The 20,283-nt window shown below is 50.2% G+C and overlaps 1 protein-coding gene across 2 annotated transcripts; it reads left to right on the forward strand.

Annotated features, from left to right (window-relative positions):
- Positions 1 to 11,202: 11,202 nt before the first annotated feature.
- Positions 11,203 to 18,093, forward strand: ADIPOQ (adiponectin, C1Q and collagen domain containing). Of its 2 annotated transcripts, none has more exons than XM_038146398.1 (3): positions 11,203 to 11,620; positions 15,647 to 15,866; positions 16,281 to 18,093. In XM_038146398.1, exons 2-3 carry the CDS (start codon positions 15,656 to 15,658, stop codon positions 16,805 to 16,807), a joined length of 738 nt encoding a protein of 245 aa, XP_038002326.1. In that variant the 5' UTR covers positions 11,203 to 11,620; positions 15,647 to 15,655; the 3' UTR covers positions 16,808 to 18,093. The 2 variants fall into 2 exon arrangements, with proteins under 2 accessions (XP_038002326.1, XP_038002325.1); XM_038146397.1 differs by having other exon boundaries at positions 11,205 to 11,620; positions 15,622 to 15,866.
- The last annotated feature ends 2,190 nt before the right edge of the window (positions 18,094 to 20,283 follow it).

The raw sequence follows: 20,283 nt of genomic DNA on the forward strand, positions 1-20,283 counted from the left end.
GTCCAAATCACAGTGCAAAGTCCTTCCTGGAGATCACAATGCTGCAGGGGACAAAAAGTGAGGCTCTAATCACAGAACACGGCAACAGGTGGGAATAGCAGGTATGGAATGTGGAAGAAAGTACCTAAAAAATCGAATCTACCTCAGCCTCTGTTGTGATGCACTGTATAGGTATTTAGATGTTCTGCACTGGGTGTTATGTTATACAAATGTTTCCCCCCTTTCCTCAGAGGGTGTATCCCTCAGATACACCTGAGGTCTTGTACCTGTGGTCTTGTCCCTTGAAGCCCCTCCCTTTGCCCCTCCCCACTGGTGTGGCCTTCCGTCCCCGCCTCCCATTCCGCGGGTATAAATGTCCCTTGAGTTGGGCTTCGGCCTCTCTTCTTCACCTGGAAACCCTACGATGCAGATGTCCCCTTCCAGCTAATAAACAGGACATCAGAACCACGTGGAGAAAGAGCGCTTCTCGTCCTTTACTTCGTCCATGTAGGATCCGTGCGGGCGTAAATCCCAAGCTAGCCGGGGGGATTTACAGCCCGAAACCCACGCGTTCCTTCAAGCCTCCACAAAATACTTGTGACAGTTGAAAAAGATTCAAGCATAAACTTCAGCTTTTCAAGGAGGCAAGGGAGCCTGAAAGGGGAGATGAATAAAAGCCACATTTTTTATTTAATATGTCTAAATCAGAGGCAGGAGCTCTGCTCAAAAGTTAAATGGAGAAGAATAAGCAGGTTATTGTAGTGTGCCACATAGATTTCAAAGATACTGCATTTGTAGATCAAACTTTGAAAAATGTTGGTTTTAAGAGAAACACCAGGAGCAAAAAATTTGTAAGCTTTTATATACAGCACAAAAGCAACCAAATTATATGTTCTCTTCTGGAAGACAGGGCAATTCTTCACTCAGGGTACAATGGGCTCAGAAATTTAAAAGAAGAGATTGCCAGGATATTCCTCCTCAAATATAGAAACCCACAGCTGGAACAGGGAAGTGTGCTCAGCACAAGAAGGAGTGGGGCTGCATGGCTGGCTGGGAAAGCAGAGCAGTATCACAGCAGACCAGCGTGGAAACCTCAGGAACGTGCCAAAGGGGGTAGAAACAGGAGCTCTGAGGAAATGCTTCCTGAAAAATGCTTCCTTCCACACCAAGCAAAAAGGCAGGAGACAGTCAGAAGGAGCATGGAGATGGTGGGAATAAAGAGAGGCCAGAGCAGGGCCAACCTCGGAGCAGAGCTGCCACGTGTGCAAGGTGCAGATATAACCTGAGGGAATGGTTAAAATAATCATCTCAAAGAAAAGTCTGAGAGACAACAGAGTTGGCTCCTTTTCTATGAAAAATCAAAGGATGACAATGCTTGCCTGTGTTGATAGCTAAACAAGTATGCAGAGCAGACATTTCCCTATGCTTAGTGTGAAAAGTTGTATTTGTGGTGAGGCAGGCAGCAGACGCTTTTCCACACTGGAGGCTTCAGCTGATTTCCTCCAGGGGTAAAAACAACCAACCTCATCCCACTCTAAGATCTCTCTGTGCTCTTAGGAAGGCGCTGTTTTAGGAAACAGCCATTTGGGCTGCACCCTGTGCCTCAGCCCTTCCACAGGCAGGAGGGGCACCATAAACCTCAGGGTAATATACCAATAAACTGATGTGCTGATAAGCAATAGAAAAACACAACCAAAACCTCATGAGGCTTCTGAAAGACCACTTCTGGTTTAAAAGCCAACAGCAGCATATTAATAACCTTCTTAGAGAACAGAGTAACTGAGTGATGACTGTGGATGAAGTCCCATCAGTTGCAAGAGTCAGCCAGAGGCCTCCACCTTCAAAACCGGATTCACTGGGAAGAGAAGGTTTTGCCATGAAATGCAACATCCCAGTCTGCTGCAGCTGCTCGCTCTCTGCCTTCCCGGAATGAAGGAGAGGGGAGGCTCTGGGGGAAGCACGTTCCCAGTGCAGCAGCATGCGAGGCTGCAGAAGAACTGACAGCCCCAAGGGGGAGAAGGGAGCTGAGCCATACTGAGAGCAGACCACAGCAAAGGTTTCTGTGCTGCCGCTGACTCACCAGGCTGAACTACAGAGAGGAGCAGCAGCACGGAGCCTTTCTGTACCTGAGGCTGCTACCGTGCTGCAGCTGCAGCTGTGCTGAGAGGTGGAGAGGAGCTGCAGCTGAGCCAGGCTCCCACCCACACTCCTTTCCTGCCCCTTGCCATCAGTGCTTCCTTACCCACCTCTAGTAAATCTCACCATGCAGAAGGTCTCCACCATAGCCCTGTCATTGGCCATGCAGGTTGGTTTATGCTGCCTTCTGACACTAGCAATGGAAAATATTATTCCAGTCCTGCCAAGTTCATGGCATGCTCAGAACTGGTTGCAAATAACAAACTGAATGTGCAGAAGGTGAGGAAAAAGCAAACACTGGAACACTGGCCAAACAGTGTCAGAAGCAAGAGTAACAAAGTGATGGAGAGAAGCTGGGTGAAGTTATCAGGTCAGGGACAGAAGAATATTTCTTTTGGGCAATGCAACATGGCCAATGCTCCTGTTTGAAAAGCATGTATGAAACCTTTCTGCAGGTGACAAAGCTGCTCTGGGAGGCAGGAGAGCCAAAACTTTGGACATATACAGCCAAGGAGAATGCTGTGTCCCAGGTGAGGGGGTGGAAGTCTGTTGGCAGAAGAAGAGAACTTTGTGGTTAATTTATTGTACTTACTCCTCTTCAAAAATCAGGTAATCTCATTCTTGGAGAAATGCTTTGGCAGCATCCTTGGGGCTATGTTTTGTCTATTTCAGAGCATCAGAAACACTGCATTTTGGAGTCATTGCAGTGCAGCCACAGTGGGCTGTCCCAGAGGGAAGGGCTGGTATAATACCTCACACTCACAAACTGGAAAATACTATCGAGGTAGCAAATGCTTTGCCAGGATGGTGGCAGGGTCTGCTGGGGAAATGTAATAATGTTTTTAATTGAACCATAAAGACACACGCTGTGTGAGCAGCAGTCACCGGGGGACACACGCAGAGATGCTGCTTTCCTGCTTTTCAGAAACAAATACAGAAGAATGACCAAGGCATGAAGTCAGTTATTTTCAGAGGTATCAGGAAAGCACCATGCACTGAGGGGAGAGTGGGAGACAAAAGAACCCAGAAACAAAAGCAATGCAGTGGGAGATGCCAGAGCCACTGAGCACAAAAGCACCCAGGTTATCTGTGGCACACATGCTGGCACTTGCAGGCTCATCACAAACCCCCATGGCAGAGCTGGGAGCAATTATTTCTGGTTCAGCTGCTTACAAATATTTGCAGAGAAACCCAAGACACAACACACAAAGAAGCCAGCAGTGGGGTTCAGGGGCTGGATTTTGCCCCATGCTGCTGCACATGCCCCCAGAAACCCAGCAGGGACAGGGATGGCACTGGCAAAGTCTGGGGCAAGTGACACCTGCATTTTGGGAAGGCAGATCAGAGCTGCACAGCTACACAGGGCAGGTGAGGTCTCAGTGCCCACATGCCACCAGCAGTCCCCTCCAAAGACACTGGTGGGAAGTTTGCCCAAGGGTTTCCCTGCTGAGAGAGCCAGTGGGATGAAAAGGGCCTGGGGTCAGTGGGCACCGGTGCCCTGTCCTGCTGGGGGAAAATGAGGCAATGCCATTTCTGCCTCCCGTCTGCAGCCTTGATCAAGGAGGAATGGCTTTTGCCATTATAGGAATTAAATTACTTTTTAGCTGAACCACTTGCCCAGTGCAGTCCTAGACTGCAGGCCCTGGGATGTTTCTCATGAAGAATACCTATATCACACCTTAGTTGGATTCTCTGAATTTCCTTACTCTTTCCTCTTTAGCTGTGGGGGGAAAAGGCCCTTTCTCGCTCCTCTCCTCCTGTCAGACACTCTCTGTGATGTCCCCACCTCCATCTATGAGCCAGCAGTGTGCTTCACAGGCAGAGCCTTGTGGATGCAGGCACATGAAAAGGAAAAATCTAAAGTACTGGGGGGAATTTTCCATGAGGTGGATATGGGTATCATGAGGTGGATATGTGCAGCTGCCTGGAAAAAGAAAGCATTTAAGCTGTTTCTTTTTGTTTTCTCTTTGCTATTCAGAGAACCTCTGTGTCATCTGAGCAGAGACACAGCAGGGAGCTGCTGCTTGCTTTGCCAAAGCAATGAGAAGGAATAGCCTTTGTTAAAGACACCACCCTCATAGGGATTATAAATACAAAGGAGATGAAATTATCCAGTTGAACCCAATCCACAGAAAACACTGCAGTGAGGAGCAGGAGGGAGGGGAGTGTCTGGCCGTGGGCAATGGGCCAGGCAGGGACATACGAATCACATTAAAAACCCCTAAAGGAGTACCAGAAAATGTGTTTTATATAGGAGTACTTTCACTCCCACCTGCCTGTCTAGCTCTACAGCTTTTTCAGGAGGAGACTCCAGTGATGCCAAGGTGGCAGGATCTGAGCCCAGCACACCAGGGCACCTCGAGGCTCACAGGCAGGGTACCCATCCTGCCAGGGGAGACAGCCAGGGCACGGCAGGAGTAGGAGGCTGGGTGCAATGGCAGGAGGGTTCAAGACATCTGTTTTGCCTGTGGCTTTGGTGTCCAGGTCCCTCAGGACTGCCATGTGAGCATGGAAGGTGTCTCCAGCCCAGGGGAACAGCACAAAGGGTCTCAGGGCTGCCATGTGCCCAGAACAAAGGGTCTCTGGCATCCAGCCATGACCGAGCTCCAGCTCAGGGGCACTGCCACAAACCAGCATGAGTTTTGTGTGTGTGTGTTTCTAAAGGATTTTCAAAACATCAGGTCATAGCTCTGCCCAGGCCAAGCTGCAAGCATGAAGGAGCAAGTTCTCACTAGGCTGCTGACCATAGCCTACACAGGCAGCACCACAGCCTGTGTATGTCCTATCAGTCCTCCAGAGTTCTTGCAGTTCCCCACATCTGTGGGACGGGGTGTTGAGGCCCCCAGTCTGCTCCCAGCCGCCAGAGCTGCTTGTCCAGCTCACATGTACACTCCTGGAAGGCACAAGGCAAGGTGCTGCAGCCACAAGGCTGCTGGGTCAGCCAGCTGCCACCTGAGCTGCCAGACTGCCTTTCCAAAGAAAGGTGCCTTCCAAAGCCAGAAACATATAAAATGGGATGGCTGAGTGCACCACCATTGTTTTTCATGTGGAAGAGAGGCAAAGTGGAGGCAAAGTCATTTGACAGCAGAAAAAGCCCCACAATTTACTGCTAAAACTAGTAACAGTGTGGCTTTGACTGCTCAAGTCAGGAGAACAAGTGCTTATAAAAGTGAATAATTGAAGATACTATAAGCCTTTATTAGTCCTAGAGTAGACACAAACACCTCCTGGAAAGCACAAAGAAATGCCCTATCAAAAGTGTCACAGATGTGTCATTCTCTGACCACTTTGGGATGATTTATGCCCAAAGTAAAAACACAGGGAAATAATTTTTTAATAGACGTACAGTTTTTTTCTATAGAAACATGCATCACTGAGATTGAGCAATGATATTCCACTTTATAGACAATGTCAGATTCCTAATGCCTTTAATTAATCACATCCTCATTTCTAAGTGAATCGATTTTGTAGATGAGAGAAACAAGCAAACTGTTATCCCTTAGCACCTCAGCGGTGTTTTCAAAGATTATTGAATTTGAGCACAGACCCTCTGGAAGGCAGGCAGGGACTGATGTGAGAACACAGTGACTCAGTCTCATTGGCAGCTGGATGACAGTCCAGGAGAGTCCAGCACTGGGAGAAGAGCCCCAGGCTCCAGCAGGCCAGTGCAAAGCGACCCCATGGCACATGCCACATGCCTCATCTGCAAAAGGCAGGGAGTCAGCTAATGCACGGCATCCATACCTCAGTGAATGGAAAAACCCTTGTGGCCAAAAACTGTTCTGCTGACCTTGCATAATGCACAGCAAAGTGTGATGGGAAGGAGTCATGTCCCCCATGGGCTCCTGACTTCCACCCCTGTGCTGGGGTGACCAGGGGCATGGATGGCACAGGGCTGGCACCAGGCAGGGCTTCCAAACACAGCAGATGAGGGCTGTGGTTTGTGGAGCCATGAGGAGCCCTGCCTGCTCCCTGGCTGTGCCCTGCCTGCTCCCTGGCTGTGCTCTGTCCCCTGCCTGCTCCCTGTGGCCTCCCTGTGCTGGGGGAAACAAAAGAGAGAGGAAAGGAAAATCCCCTTGTGAGGAGTCCTAATCCCAGCTGGCTGCTGTGTGGAGGGCTGGGGACACCCTGAAACCCCAGTACCAGGAGTTCCATGCAGCTCCTTGCTGCCTGCACTGGGCCCCAGCATGGAGCCACCAGCCCCCCCTCGGGTTGTGCCAGACCGTGTGGGGTTTTGGGGATCCACGTGCTCCCTCTGCCATCAGACCCAGAGCAAATACACTCCTCTGGTTTGTGCAGCCCCTCCGGACACCCCAGCAACACTGTTAGCCCAGACTGAGAGCAGCAGGTATGGAGTCTGAAAGAAGAGACATGTCCAGTGACGGGAAGTGGTGACAAGGGGAGACGATGTCCCTCAGAAGCCAAAAGTGAAGAAGAATAGGGGACTGGGGGCAGACACGTCTTTAAAAAGGACAGAAGTGTGATGTAGACATGGAAATTGTGCTAGGATTACCTCTGCCAAATTGCACAAATGTTGCAAAGCCACCGACAAACCCCAATTCTCCTCTTCCATTTTGTTTCCAGCTGGCTGGGGTCATAGCTCCCTCACCCCCTACTGCCCACCGGCAGAGAGAGGGCCTGGCTGCCTCCGAGGGTCCTGGGGCTGTCCCCGAGCTTGGGGAATCTTTGGGGGCATCCCTGCTCCCTAATCCTCAGCTGGGTGTGCAGAGCCAGGGCAGTGAGCTCCATCTATTGTCCAAGCGGCGGAGGGGCTGGCTGGAATAGCTCCTCTGTGCGAAGGAAATGCACTTTTCCTTGCCTCAGTGACTCAGAAACGCTCTCATAAGAAATAATTCCTGGGCTCTGTAAAAATGCAGTGCCACTGAGGATGCGGGGGGCTGTGTGGGGAGCTGCTGTCCCTGCCTGTGCTGAGCTGCTCATTTGAACGGGCAAGTGGCAACCTCATTAAGTCAGTCCCTCATTAACAGCTCAGCCAGACAGAGGTGCGCTCTCAGGTGCCTTGTGAAAGATGCGATCCCGGTAGGGAGTGAAAGCTGGGGCCCGTTTGGAGGAGAGGTACTCACAGGGGGTGACCCGCACACCACAGCACTGAGCTCATTCTGGTCCCTGCCCAGCTCCTTCCCAGCCCAGAGGGAGCCCTGTCACCCTGATTTTCTAAGACTTTGCTAAGTCTTCTGACGTTTGCATTCTTGTAACGAACTTTCTCACACACAGTTCTGTAAATAATTTATGTTTTGCATTCTTTCATGGAGGAGGAGAGAATTGATGGACTCTTAGTCTGTCCAGTGTCATTGGAGAGGTGGCACTGTCACCCTCCAATCCACTGTCACTTTTGGAAAACTATAAATGTTGGAGTCAGAAAATAAAGGTCCCTCTTTTTTGTTCACCTAGAGAGCAGCAGTGTCCGTGTCATCTTTTCGTGTCGTATTATGACAGAGCCCCAGACGAGGCCAGGCTGTGCTGGAAGCAGCCAGTGCCTGGCTCAGTGGAGCAGAGGGGAGCTGGATGCCATCATGCAGAACCCCCTGGTTCCCCTGGCCAGCAGGGAGGCCAAAGCAGCACCCTGAACTGAGAGTGCAGAAAGGAGCCCCGGGAACAGCAGTGACATCAATAAAAGGAGTTCTGAGCAGTATTTATGGGGCTCTGCTTCCTGGACAAAACGTCTCAATGTCCCTTCGGCATGAGAACTCCTGCTATGCCAAGATCCCTCGCCTCATTAGGAGTCAAGCGGGGCTCCCCTGGGGCCAGGGAAGTTTATTTGCAATCGCCAAGAAGAGAAACACGCTGTTGCTCAAGCCTGGCAAGGAGCTGCTCTGTCCGAGCTGCCCATCAGAGGGAAGAAAAGAGTCCGTTTGTCCGTGTGAAATGGGCCGGGAAAGCGGAGCCCCAGCGCTGGGCAGGAGGCAGGCCTGGAGCAAAGGCAGAGTGTGGCAGTGGGGGCCATGTCCTGCAGCCAGGGCCAGGGTCCCCCAGCTCACGCCGTGCAGTGTGTCCCCTTCTCCCCGGAGCCAAGCGCTGGCTCAGCATCCCCGCTGTGCACCAGAGGCCTCCCGTGCCCCCACCCCTCATCACACTGCCACGGCCTCGGGCGAGCAGCCACCCCGCACAGCCCAGCTGGGCTGTCCCATGGCCACGGAAAGCCACTGTCCCCTGCTGCACACCTGGCCTTGGGCACTGCCGCCAGACCTGCCCGTCCCTGGACCTGTGCCACCTCCCCACGCTCATGGAGGAAAACCCAGGGGAGCATCGGGGCCCGTGAGTTTGTAATGCATGGGGACAAACCCGTGAGGTGTAACAGGAAAGGCTGTGCCACACGTCGTGCCGATGGCCCTTGTGCCTCCCTGCTGGCGCTGCTGGGGACATGAACGGCACACGGTGCACCCACCAGGAGCCAGCTTCACGGGGAAGGGGCTGAGCGGGCCCTGAGGGCAGGCAGGAGCACGCTGCCACCCTCGGGCCGGGCACAGGGAGCGCTCCCAGCTCCCATCACGGTTACCACTAGAGGGAAGTGCAAGGCCGTACAGGGACGGGGCTGGCGCAGGAGGATGCCTGGGACCGCGGGGAATGGCGGTTTGGGGATGGCAGCGCAGGCCATTTTACTGCTTTCTCTGCGGAGCTGGCCCCTCAGCGCTCGCTGCTGTCTTGCCCTCAGTGCCCATGAGGCGCTGGCAGGAAGGGGCACAGGGTCTGGCTGGCCACAGGAGTGGGCTCGGTCCAAGCTGCCCGCGGTGCCCTGGCCGCAGCCAGCAGCGGCCCTGGCATGGGGACTGTGGACCCTGGCACAGAGGCCGTGGTCTCTCCAGACAGCCCCAAAATAGCAGGGAGCAGCCTGCCAGGCCGCCTGCCAGACAGCAGCAACAGTTTGGGCCATTTTTAGCGAAGTGGGGAATGTGTGTTGTTTCTGGGACATGCGGTATCCAGGGCCAGAGGGAAGACAAGGGGATGACCTGGCATCCCAGGGGACAGTGAGTGGGAGCACAGGGCTCGCACAGATCCCCGCGGAGGAGCCCCGGCTCCGGACAGGAAGAGCAGTCTCAGGGAGGGACAGCCAGGGGAACAGGGTTCCCATGGAACTGGGCTCCACGGTGTGCCGGTTTGCTCCTGCTGGGAGAGGACAGTGCGGGGCAGCTGAGGGCTCCTGGCCCAGCCCCATGGCACAGACCCTGCCAACAGGGCCTCCTGCTGAGGCAGCTGTCCCAAGCTCCCTGCGACCAAGGCAGCTGCAGGGATCTGACAGAGCACAGCTGATAATGAGCCTCTGCTCTATTTTATTCCTGTTTATAGATGGCTAAATATAACCTTGTGCTTATATTTAATTCTTACTGAAAGCTGTGAGCCACAATCCATCAAGTCAGTTCTGGGTTTTTCATACTGGCTGGCTTGTATCAGGTCCAAGAGAGGAAACATCCAGACTGGGCACAAGGCCTGTAGCCAAGTTAGGTACTGGCAGCAGGTCCCACCCAGGAGGGCTGGTGACCGCAGAGCAAAGCAGAGAGGGCATTGCAGGACTTGTGAGCAGCAGCTTTCTCTGTGGCAAAACACCCCCCAGTCCATCCAGGCTGCTGTCCCTGAGCACCGCAGCTGTGGGCACTGCCAGGACAGCCCACATTTGGTGGCAGGTTTTGCTTGCCACCAGGCAGAGCCAAAGGCATTTGATTTGTTCTCCTGTCACAAGGCCGGAAGCAGCTTTCTGGATTGTACAAGATCTCCCTCTGCAGCAGGAACAGGAGCCAGCAACCTGCAAACCAAGTGTGCAGCACAACATAACTGCAAAGCAAGTGTGCCAGGGGTTGTATCAGCTGGTTGTAATCCCAGAGATAAACTTCCACCTCTCTTCTGGGAGGCAGGGATAATGTTGGGAAAGATGGACCACTGAAAAATTTATCACTGTGGTATTTCCCTGACAACTGAGTTGAAAGACCATGAGGTAATTGCAGCACTACCTGTTAAACACCTCCAGTCAATCCTCAACTCCTGGCAGCCTAACAAATATCCCAGTCATACATTTTGGGGTTCAAGTCAAAAGGTGACGGGGGAAGCAGCCTTGTCTTGCTCACACCTGGGGCAGGGGCAGCTGAAAACCTCTGACTCCACAACAAAAGCAGGTCCAATTTCAGTTCCAAGGTCCTGCTCCTCCATTCATTGCTCAGGAGACTTTGACAGAAACATTGGCATTGCACGCACACAAATGCACATGGCCCTAGATATAACAAAACTTATAACAAAACACATATAACAAAACACGTCCAACTACACTACTGTGGTATTTTACTGGGGTTGCATGAGAGGTTGTTTTAAGTCTCAACATTGCATGGAAAACCCATCATCCAACAAAAACTACAAATATTTTTCAAATGTTGGGCTAAGGGCTTGACCAGAACAAGGCAGGCAGTATGCAGTTGTCCTGTGGCTCCTCCCTTCTGCACCTTCTCCTCAGGATTAAAAATTCACTCTGGCTGACTCCCAGCTCTACATATAAAAAGTTATTTACGTGCTTATTGATACATCTTTTTAGTCCCTCCCAATAGCCAGGTCTTGAAAATAACTCAGCAATTCAGAATGCTGCCATGCCAGTACTGGCATTCACTCCGATGAGCTTCCCCTCTCACAAGCACACCAGCTCCCCACGCCCAGTTGCAACACCACACAATTTTTTCCTGGTATGATTTTGGGGAACTCAGGTTTGCCAAGGTTCCACCTAGCTAACTTTGAACTGCCCCAGAGCAGCTGCAGAGGAATGCCTCTACTAGCTAAGGTTCCACCTCTGCTTTGGGAAGGAGAAAGATACAGGGAGAAAGAGACTTGGTTTTGACCTAAAGCTAAAAAGCTCAATAGGTGGAAAGCCATCCTAGGGCTGGAATTACTCCTGTCATTTACAATAGTGCTGGCACATCCTTAGGTGCCTTAAAAAGGAACTTTCCCCCAGTGCTGCCCTCCCCCTGGGGCAGCTTTGCCCTTCTTTGGTGTGGCAGCAGCCTCCAGCCTCCAGGAATGGTTCTTGCAGTTAAAAGGAGAAGCCCAAACTTATTCCACAATAATTCATTTCCTAACATGCTGAAAGCCCCACGTTTGTGCATTGCTGCGAGCTGGACACACTTTCTCCACCAGCCACTAAAGCATTTCCCAGTTTGCAGAGAGCAGCAGCCTGGGCTGGACAAGCACAGCCCTGGCTGAGCAGGCTTTCACACAGGCTCTCCAGCAAACCACTGCTCTTCCAGTTCCTGTCCAATTCCCAAAGCCATCTTTTCCCTGTAAGGCCATCTTCACAAGCTATCCCAGTGGATTATATATCTGTTCCAAAACTTAAGTTATGTCCAAGAAAATTTAATGGGAAAACCCAAGTTTTAGGTCAGCGTGCGCATTAGCAAACGGGAACTGCAGTGTCTGAGCTGACAGCTCCCCGTGCCCTTAGGACAGCGATGCAATAGCCAGACTTCACTCTCTAAACAGACTGCAGCAAGCCAACCAGGACTCAAAGCAGCTGGTAAGCATGATATTTTTTTTTCCCCCTCCTTACTAAGTTCAGGAGTTTCTCTTCTTTTGGGCTGAATTCGACAGACTTTTCTGTTTGCAAGAAGTTGTCTTTCTCAGAGTTATTCTCATAATAGCCAAGAGTATTTTAAACCAAGAATAGCTGATCTCCATTAGATTCATATTCCCCTTTTTGGAAACACTATTTAGAGAACAGAACTCCTAAATCAAAAAGTAGTCAGGAACAACAGTGAGAATCTGCATGGCTGTAACAGTAAATATTGCACTGGCACCTTTTGATTCACCTCTTTTCTCCAAGACTCCAGGGAAGATTGGGTTTGCCCAAATCTCCCTGAGTGGCATCAGTTCCTCACCAGAAACCTGCACCACCCACATTTAAGGTGTGAGCCCTCTGGAACATCAGCAAAAACTACACTACGAGAATTTCAAAAATAAAAACCTTTGACATAAGCCAAAGCCCTGGTTAATACCCTTTGAGGGAAATTCTCCAGTGGGAAAAAAGATGGATTTTTCAGTCTGTTTTTTGCAGAAAGATGTGGGGGCTTAGAGTATATAATTTTTATATAGTGCAATCTGAAATTTAAATTTTGAATCACTTTGTAGCCCTTAGGAATGGCATTGTTCTCACAGATGCTACCGTGGATTCTGCTGATAAATGAATAAGCTTCATTTAACACATATGTGCCTTTAATACAGCAGCTGCCAAGGCAATCACTGAAAGCCACCAGCAGTACAGAGCTCATCTATTTCTTGTTCATCTATTTCTTGTCCAAAAGCTATGACTGACATTCAAATATAGCAGACTATTTCACGTTAAACTGATGCTGAGCATCAGATGGAAAACCAAAAGGAAATGGGAAAGACCGAGTAAAGGGATGTCACTTCTAAACCAGAGTTTAAGCTCAGATCTGGTAGACGCAGCTTAAAACTTCCCCTTTGTAAAACATACTTAGGCCAGAGAACTGCTTGGCTTCTCAAGCACAGAAATTACCTGTGCTTGAGTTAAACTGTGGGGACAGTTGTCCTTTCCTTGCATATCACAGCACTTTTCTCCTGAGAAAGAGAGCACTGAGTGTGTGATGTGCGTGCTCTGATGCTGGGGAGGGCATGGCTCTGAGCCCTCTGGAGCAGACTGGCCAGGCAGTCCCCAGAAAAGCTTCTCTGCAGCCCTGCTTTGGCTCCTCACACCTGCACTGCTTGTGACCTTACAGGAGGGGTTATTTGCCACCAGTAGAAGACCTGGCTGTGGGGCACACCACAAAAATTGAGATGATATTTGAGTTCTAAGCAGGGCACCAGAAAGCAGAACTAACCCCAACAAAATCACCAAAACACAGCCAAGAAACACAATTTTGAGCCAGATTTTTATGGTTCACCACCATGTTTTAACACAGTTAGGTGTCCCCAGATAGCCTGTGCTGGTTTTGGAGGGGTATGTGCATGAGCTGGAGGGGACCCAGGCAAGGGGGACAAGGGGCCCACTGGGGCACGGCAGGGTGTGATCACTGTGCACACCTTGCTCAGCAAACCAAGCCACTGGCCCCATCTCAGAGTGCTGGGTGGCTGCTGGATTGCTGGAGCCTGGCTGGGTGGGCACGGATTTGGGAGTTTCCTGACTTGAGGTGTTAGGCACTGCTCACCAAAGCTACTAAAGAGAGCTTTTAATTTCTTTTTTTTTTTTTTTTCAAAGCCCCTTCAATATCCTTCAACATCAATTTTTATTTTTTTTTCAGCAAAAACTGAAATCATGGCAACCTCTTTGTTAATGTTGTGGTTTAACCCCAGCTTGCAGCTGAGCCCCACAAAGCCACTTGCTCACCCCTGCTACAGCAGAATGGGAGAGAGAGAATTGCACTGGTAAAAGTGAGAACACTCATGGGGAGAGATAAGAACAATGTAGTAATTGAAATAAAATAGTAATAATAAGAAATTGTAATGGAAAGGAAAATAACAAAGAGAGTGTGGGGTCTCGTGCCCCAGATTGGGGTGACCCCAAAAGATGGAAAAGTCTCTGCTCCAACCCGTGCCTTCAAAGAAAGACTCAGTAGTCCTCTGTTGTCCGGTCTCAAGGTTGTTTATTGTTGGTTATCTAAAAGATTCTTCTCCCTGAGCTGCTGTGGCCCGTTCAGCAGCTCAGACAAAGGCACACTGCCCTCCCAGGGGCTGCTGCCATCTTTTATATCACACATTATGTGTTACATGTTTATGCTTTTTCCCCAATGCCTACTATCTATATTGAATGGTGACTTTCTACTCTAAACCAATCTGTGAGTGCCAACATCACCATGAACATGGAGGCTAGGAAGGAGAAAGAAAGAGGACAGGGCACACCCAAATCCCTCCATCTTAGAACCCCTGACCCCCATGTACAAAACTTGGACCCCTGCATACAAGGCTTAAAACCCCCCTGTACAGCACTCAGAAATCCTACCTTTCACTTTGTGACTACTTCTACTACAACACCTAAACTTGTGTGTGTGGCTTGCAGTTCTTCATACAGAGTTAGTAATTTGCTCCACGGGCTAAGATCAAAACCTCACGTGTGTCTTTGGCTGCATGCCAGGGTCTCAGAGCCCCCTGCCAGCAGCTCTGGCCATCCAGGGCACCCAGAGGGGTGTCCTGGGTTCCCACAAGAGAGAAAGACAAATGATGCAAATGAAGACAGCTGCTCAGCACCAACTGACTGATAAGTGGCCAGCCCCTGAGGAGCAGCCTGGGACCAGCCTTGCCCCTGGTTTAGAGCTGAGCATGATGCTATGGTTTGGAATGTTGTCCTGGCTGTGTCCCCTCCCAACTCCTTGTGCACCCCCAGGCTACTCACTGGTGGCGTGAGGAGCAGAAAAAGCCTCAACACTGTGCAAGCACTGCTCAGCAATAACAAAAACACCCCGCGTTATCAACCCTGTGTTCAGCACAAATCCAAAACACAACAGATAGACAAAGAAAATTAACTCTGCCCCAGCTCAAACCAGCACATTTCTTTAGCTTCTTTTGAAGCAATTACACCAGAGTTAATAAGACATTATTTAAAATATGACATTTGAATAGCTTGCCTAGGAAAAGAAACTCTGCAAAGAAATTGCTCCAAAATATTATTTTTCTTGAAAATTACAGAGCGAAGGGACTCTTAATTGCCATGCTGTTGCTCACATTTATTGCCTATTATGCCACTTACAATGCTGCTAACAGGATACCTTTAATGTTCCAGAGTATAAACCCTGCCCAGGGAGCAGTATCACACAACAATAGTAATTTTAAAATATCTTGTGTTCTAAAAGCCTGACTCAAAGCCCACCAGGGGCTGGGAGCATAGGACAAAGCCAGGCTGGCTGCAGGGTGTCACCACCAACCTGGTTTTGGGCAGCTGCATTAATTGCTCTGACCAGCAAAGCAGCCAGATTAAAGAGAAATGCAATCCTACAGTGCCTAAACACTGCACAATTTGTCTTCCCATAATCAAAAAACAATTCAGATGGGAAAAACTCCAGTATCATCATTTCATATTGTGGCTCAGAGAAGCTGGGAAGCCTGGCTGTGGTTTCTGTTCGTGTTAGGTAGACCCAGGTGAGCAGGCTGTATGTGCAGTGAGATCCCACCCCTGCTTGGCTTCGAGGCTGTAGAGGGTTTGAGACAACTCTGCCAGCCCCGTACCTCCCATCAGCAGCTCACTCATCCAGGCAGGAGTCAGGGCTTTTTGTGGCTAATTGAGCAGAGCTTTGCAAGATCAGCCACAGATACCCTGGCATCTGCTGTGCTGGGTCCTGAAACGTGTGCCTGTGCCCAGAGCCTGGGAGTGCTGGGGGAGTAGCTGGTCTTTGCTCTTCTCTGCTCTGGCTGTGCCCCAGGGGTCCAGCTTGGCTCATGGAGCTCACAGGAGCAGCACAAACTGCTTTCCTTCAGATGTACTGACTGAAATTTAGTCTTCTGTACCTCTCTGTTATTTGGGGGAGGGTGGGAAGAGTGTTCACTTTTTTTCTCTATTAACCTCTAAAGGTAACAAAGCAATTGTCCACATCAGGAACCAGCAATGAGGGGCCTGGCAGGGTTCCTGCTGTGCTCGTTGCTGCTGCTGGCCCCCCATTCCACAGGGGTGGCTGCCCAGGACACCCAGCCTGACCCCAAAATGCCATGTGCCAACTGGATGGGAGGAGCACCCGGCTACCCTGGCCACAACGGTGTCCCTGGCCGGGATGGGAAAGATGGAAGAGATGGACTCAAGGGAGATAAAGGAGATGAAGGTTGGTGAGGAGCAGGTGGTATGTCATTGCTCGAGTCCTCAGGCAGCCCCACTCCCAGTCCCAACAGGTTTCATGTCTGGTGGGTCCATGCCTGATCTTTATCCAGATGATTTTTTATTATCTCCTGGGGTGGAGATTCCATAACCCAAGTCAAAGAGTGTGGTGCAGGGTTTTTTTCCCCAGTTCATGATGTTTTTTCTGACGTGCTGCTCTCAGCAGCTCTGCACACAGCCATGGTAGGGGGTGAGCAGGGTTTCCACTCGCTGCCTCAGCCCCTGGGGCCTCTTGAGGTCGCTGAGCCCTTCCTCGGCCCCGTGCTGCCGAGCAGGGCTCACGCCACAGCCCCCTCTGCATTTCAGCAGCAGCTTCCAGCACAGTGCAAGCACAATTCCCAGTTCCCACTCTGTCCTGCAGGTCCGGCAGGTCCCAAAGGTGAACCGGGCCCAGTAGGAAGCCGAGGCTTTCCCGGACCCCCCGGATCTCCTGGAACTCCTGGAATCCCAGGGCAGAAGGGCAAAGATGCTTTTGTGCACCGCTCTGCCTTCAGCGTGGGGCTGACGGAGCGAAGCCCTGCCCCCAACGTCCCCATCCGCTTCAGCAAGATCTTCTACAATGAGCAGGGCCACTACGACCCCAGCACGGGCAAGTTCCTCTGCAACGTGCCCGGCACCTACTTCTTCGCCTACCACCTCACGGTGTACCTGTCGGACGTCAAGGTCAGCCTCTACAGGAAGGACAAGGCCGTGATCTTCACCTACGACCAGTTCCAGAACAACAACGTGGACCAAGCCAGCGGCTCCGTCCTGCTGCACCTCAGCTCCGGGGACGAGGTCTGGCTTCAGGTGTATGGGAACGGAGACAAAAATGGGGTCTATGCTGACAACCTCAATGATTCCACCTTCATGGGCTTCCTCCTGTACCCTGACCCAGATAACTACTAAAGAAGGGGGTGCTGCGTGGAAAAGGAGGAGGTGGCTTAACCCCGGACGTGTCCTGGGGCACTGGCGCTATAGCTATAACGTATTTACCAGAAAATTGCCTTTTGCAAGGGCAGCGACTGCTGAGGGGGGACCCTTTCTCCTGTGAAATCACTGAGATCATACCAGTACTTCCATGGAACCAAGAGTTCACTCCTACTTCTGCTCTTGCTTTCCTGTGGAAACCTCAGCCCAAACTCAGATAGCACTCCTGCCGTGTAATGAAAAACTCTCAACATGGCTTAACCTTCCTTTAAATTTAAAAGTGAGAAGACAAAAATTCGTTGCATTAAAATACGACATTCTAAATTTCCCTTTTTTAGCAATCTAAATCAATTTAAACCAATTGTAGAAATTTTACTCAGATTTTAAAGTTTGAGTAGAAGAAGGAAAATACTACTCACAAAAGCAGAGTGCTCTTGTTTTCAGCTGGAAAAGATGGTTCCATTTTTTGTAACTCCCACCGTTTAGGGCCTTTGACTTCCACTCCTGGTTTGTTGTCTCCCTTTTTTTCAGCCCAGATCTTTGAATATATTCAGGTTATTAACATCCACTGATTTTAATCCTTTGGTTTTCTGTTTATGTTTATCACCTATTGTTATCTCTAATGCAGACAGCAGGCTGATTGAGAACAGGGATCTTCTCTTGGGATTTATCTGAGAAGCCTTGTGAGCAGCGGTGAGGCCACACAACAAAAGCAGCCCATTGACTGTGTGGTTTCAGGGGTCCTGAGGTGACCACAAAGATCCTGTCCCATCTCCCCTCTACACAGTTCCCAGGTGCAGCCAGAAGTTGAGATCTATCAGCTGTGTTTGTCCTTTTCCAGGCCCTAAGTGCACCATAAGCCATGGTTTGCCCACCAGCTGGGCAGAGCTTTGGGTGGTGTTGAAGCCTCCCATGTGGAGTGGGCTCCTGGGATGAACGCCCCCATCTCTGCCCCAGCTTTGGACAAGGTTACCTGAATGCAGAAGAGTGTTAAGGCTGGAAGTAGTATCAATCCCATCAAACTGCTCTCCAAGGAGCTTGCTTGACTTCTAGCTAAAAGAGGATTTGATGGTTTCTCAGATACATTCAAAGAAGACTCCTGCTCCTACGCTTCAGAACGAGCTAACACAGATCAGAGCTAATGCAGTATTACAAGCACAAAACAGCATTAAGAGCTTCAACTGAAATTACATGCAACATCATTTTCCACACTCCAGTGAATTACCACACTGCAAATAAAAAACAATAAAAAGCTCTCTCAATGAGAATGTTTCCATGTTTTTTGTGTGTATTGTTGGGAAGGACTTGAAGAAAGGGATATATACTCCTAGCCTCACCAGGCAGCCCAGGAAATCCTTTTTAAATTTTTTTTCCAGCAAGGTGAGGGCACCATGGGCTGGCAAACACAAGGCTATCCACCTTTTGCTTTCTCAAGAAACACTCCACACTCTAAATTTCATCAAGGCTTCAGCATCTCACCATCTTATACTATGTTGCATTCTTTCGGGGTAAGATGAGCTCTGGTTTTCCCAACTATTTCCACTATTTCCTGACCAAACGCCCTGAATCCAGCCTAAATGGCCGTCCAGAGCGAGGGCCCTGCTGGCCCTGAAGGCTTCAAGCACATTGGATTTAGCAAGGGTCAAACTGCTGCTCAATCTGGTCATGCTAAATTCAGTGAGCTGGGAAAAACCCTGCTCTTATGGTGGGAATTAATGGGAAGGGAACAGGGCAAAGGTAAAAAAACCCAGAAATCTATTAAAAAAAGGAGATTTAAAAAGGCAGCATTTGCTGGATCAAATGGTGTAAGAGGCTTAAATTGAAAGGAGCAAGTCAGAGCTTTTGTACTGTTTTTCTCAAATGTTTTCAGATGGATCTTCAGAAGGCAGGGAAAATTGAAACAGCCAGAGTACTAAGAGGCGTTTGGGATAAACATTAGGAGGCTATACAAGTTTAAAGACCAGTTCCCAAGAGGGAGCCAAAACAAATTATTGCTTTCTTTGCTGCCATGCAGCGAGAGCAAACAAGCTTTATCCAGTACACCAGCACTCAGGCTGAGACCTTGGGAAAAATGTTAAAGAAAGTCATTAAGGCACTGCTGTTCCATGTACTGACTCTTCCCCCTTCTCACAGACACAAATACTGAACTGCAGCTTCACCACAGTACCAGGAGAGTGCCTGTATTGCCCATGCACGTCCCAGCCAGGCACCTCAGAGCCCAGCAAACAGCGGCCCGAGGCAAACACCCACCATGGAAACAGGGCTCAAAGCCCTCCCTGTAGGGACTGGGACTATTTTAAGAAGCCTTTCACCTCAAATCTCTGTAAGATTCTTGCTCAGCTCAGACAAGCACATTCCCAGCAGGCACCAGATTCCAGTTTAAGCCACCTCCCGTCTCTCCTAGAAGGCAACTGCTCCCAACAGAGACTCAGTCCCTCAAGGAAGCAAGCACAGACACAGGGCAGGCAGAGAAGCACCCCACCTCTGCCCCACTGCAGCCCCACAGCTGTCCTTTCCCCTCTGTTCCTGCTTCCTGAGGCTGCCCAGCCCCTGCAGGGGATTGCAGGGGGGTCTCAGCCAGCCAAAACGTGCTGACAAGCTTTGGGAGCAGCAGCTGAGCATGGCCACCAATCACCCTGGGGAGTTCTTATGGGCCAGCAGCTCCAAATTCCTGCATGTGGGATGGATATCAGACCTGCACCTCGCCAGCTCTGCCACATCAGGGGCACATGGCCAGGCTGACCATGGGCAGGGAGCTGCAGGGCACCATGCTGGCCTTGGGCTGCTTTCAAGGAAGAGCTGCAGACAGGGTTTGAGGGGATAACGAGGTCCTGGGGGATGAGCTCAGGGGAGTTCCTAAGGAATCCAGCCTTTTTCCATTATGGAGTTGTGGTTTTACTATTCCTCCATGCTTCATAAACCCATGGGAGGGGAAAACCTGGCAAACACAGGCCAAGGCCTGGGCTGGCTCCTGAGGATCACACTGCATCGAACACACACAATTATCTTGTAACAAAAGAGCAAGAGCGACATTGGCATGCTGAGAGGGCACTGAATCACCTGCTCTCCAACAAATTTAAGTGTTTTAGTTTGTGGTTTTTAATCAATCCTGACAGCAGATGCCTTGTACAAAGTTATGTCTCACTATTTACTGCCTCTCTGGCAGGTTTAAAAGGATGCTTTTCCCTTTAGAAGCTAATGTACTCTAGGAGGCAGAGCACAAGAACACTCCCCAATGAAAGACTGAAGTCACTGCACTAACAATTAGGGAGAAATAACATGAAAAGCTGAAGACAGCTGGAGACAGCTGGAGAGACTGACCAGTCTCATCCAGCAGGGAAACCATCTGTAAAAGCATCCATTGCCCTTTCAAACACAATTACAGGCTGGTCCTAATTGTACTTCAACTCCATGTAATCACTTGTGCCAGTAATTAATTGGAATACAAATAGCAG

This window comes from Motacilla alba, chromosome 9 (genome assembly GCF_015832195.1).
Source record: "Motacilla alba alba isolate MOTALB_02 chromosome 9, Motacilla_alba_V1.0_pri, whole genome shotgun sequence".
Lineage (NCBI taxonomy): Eukaryota > Metazoa > Chordata > Aves > Passeriformes > Motacillidae > Motacilla > Motacilla alba.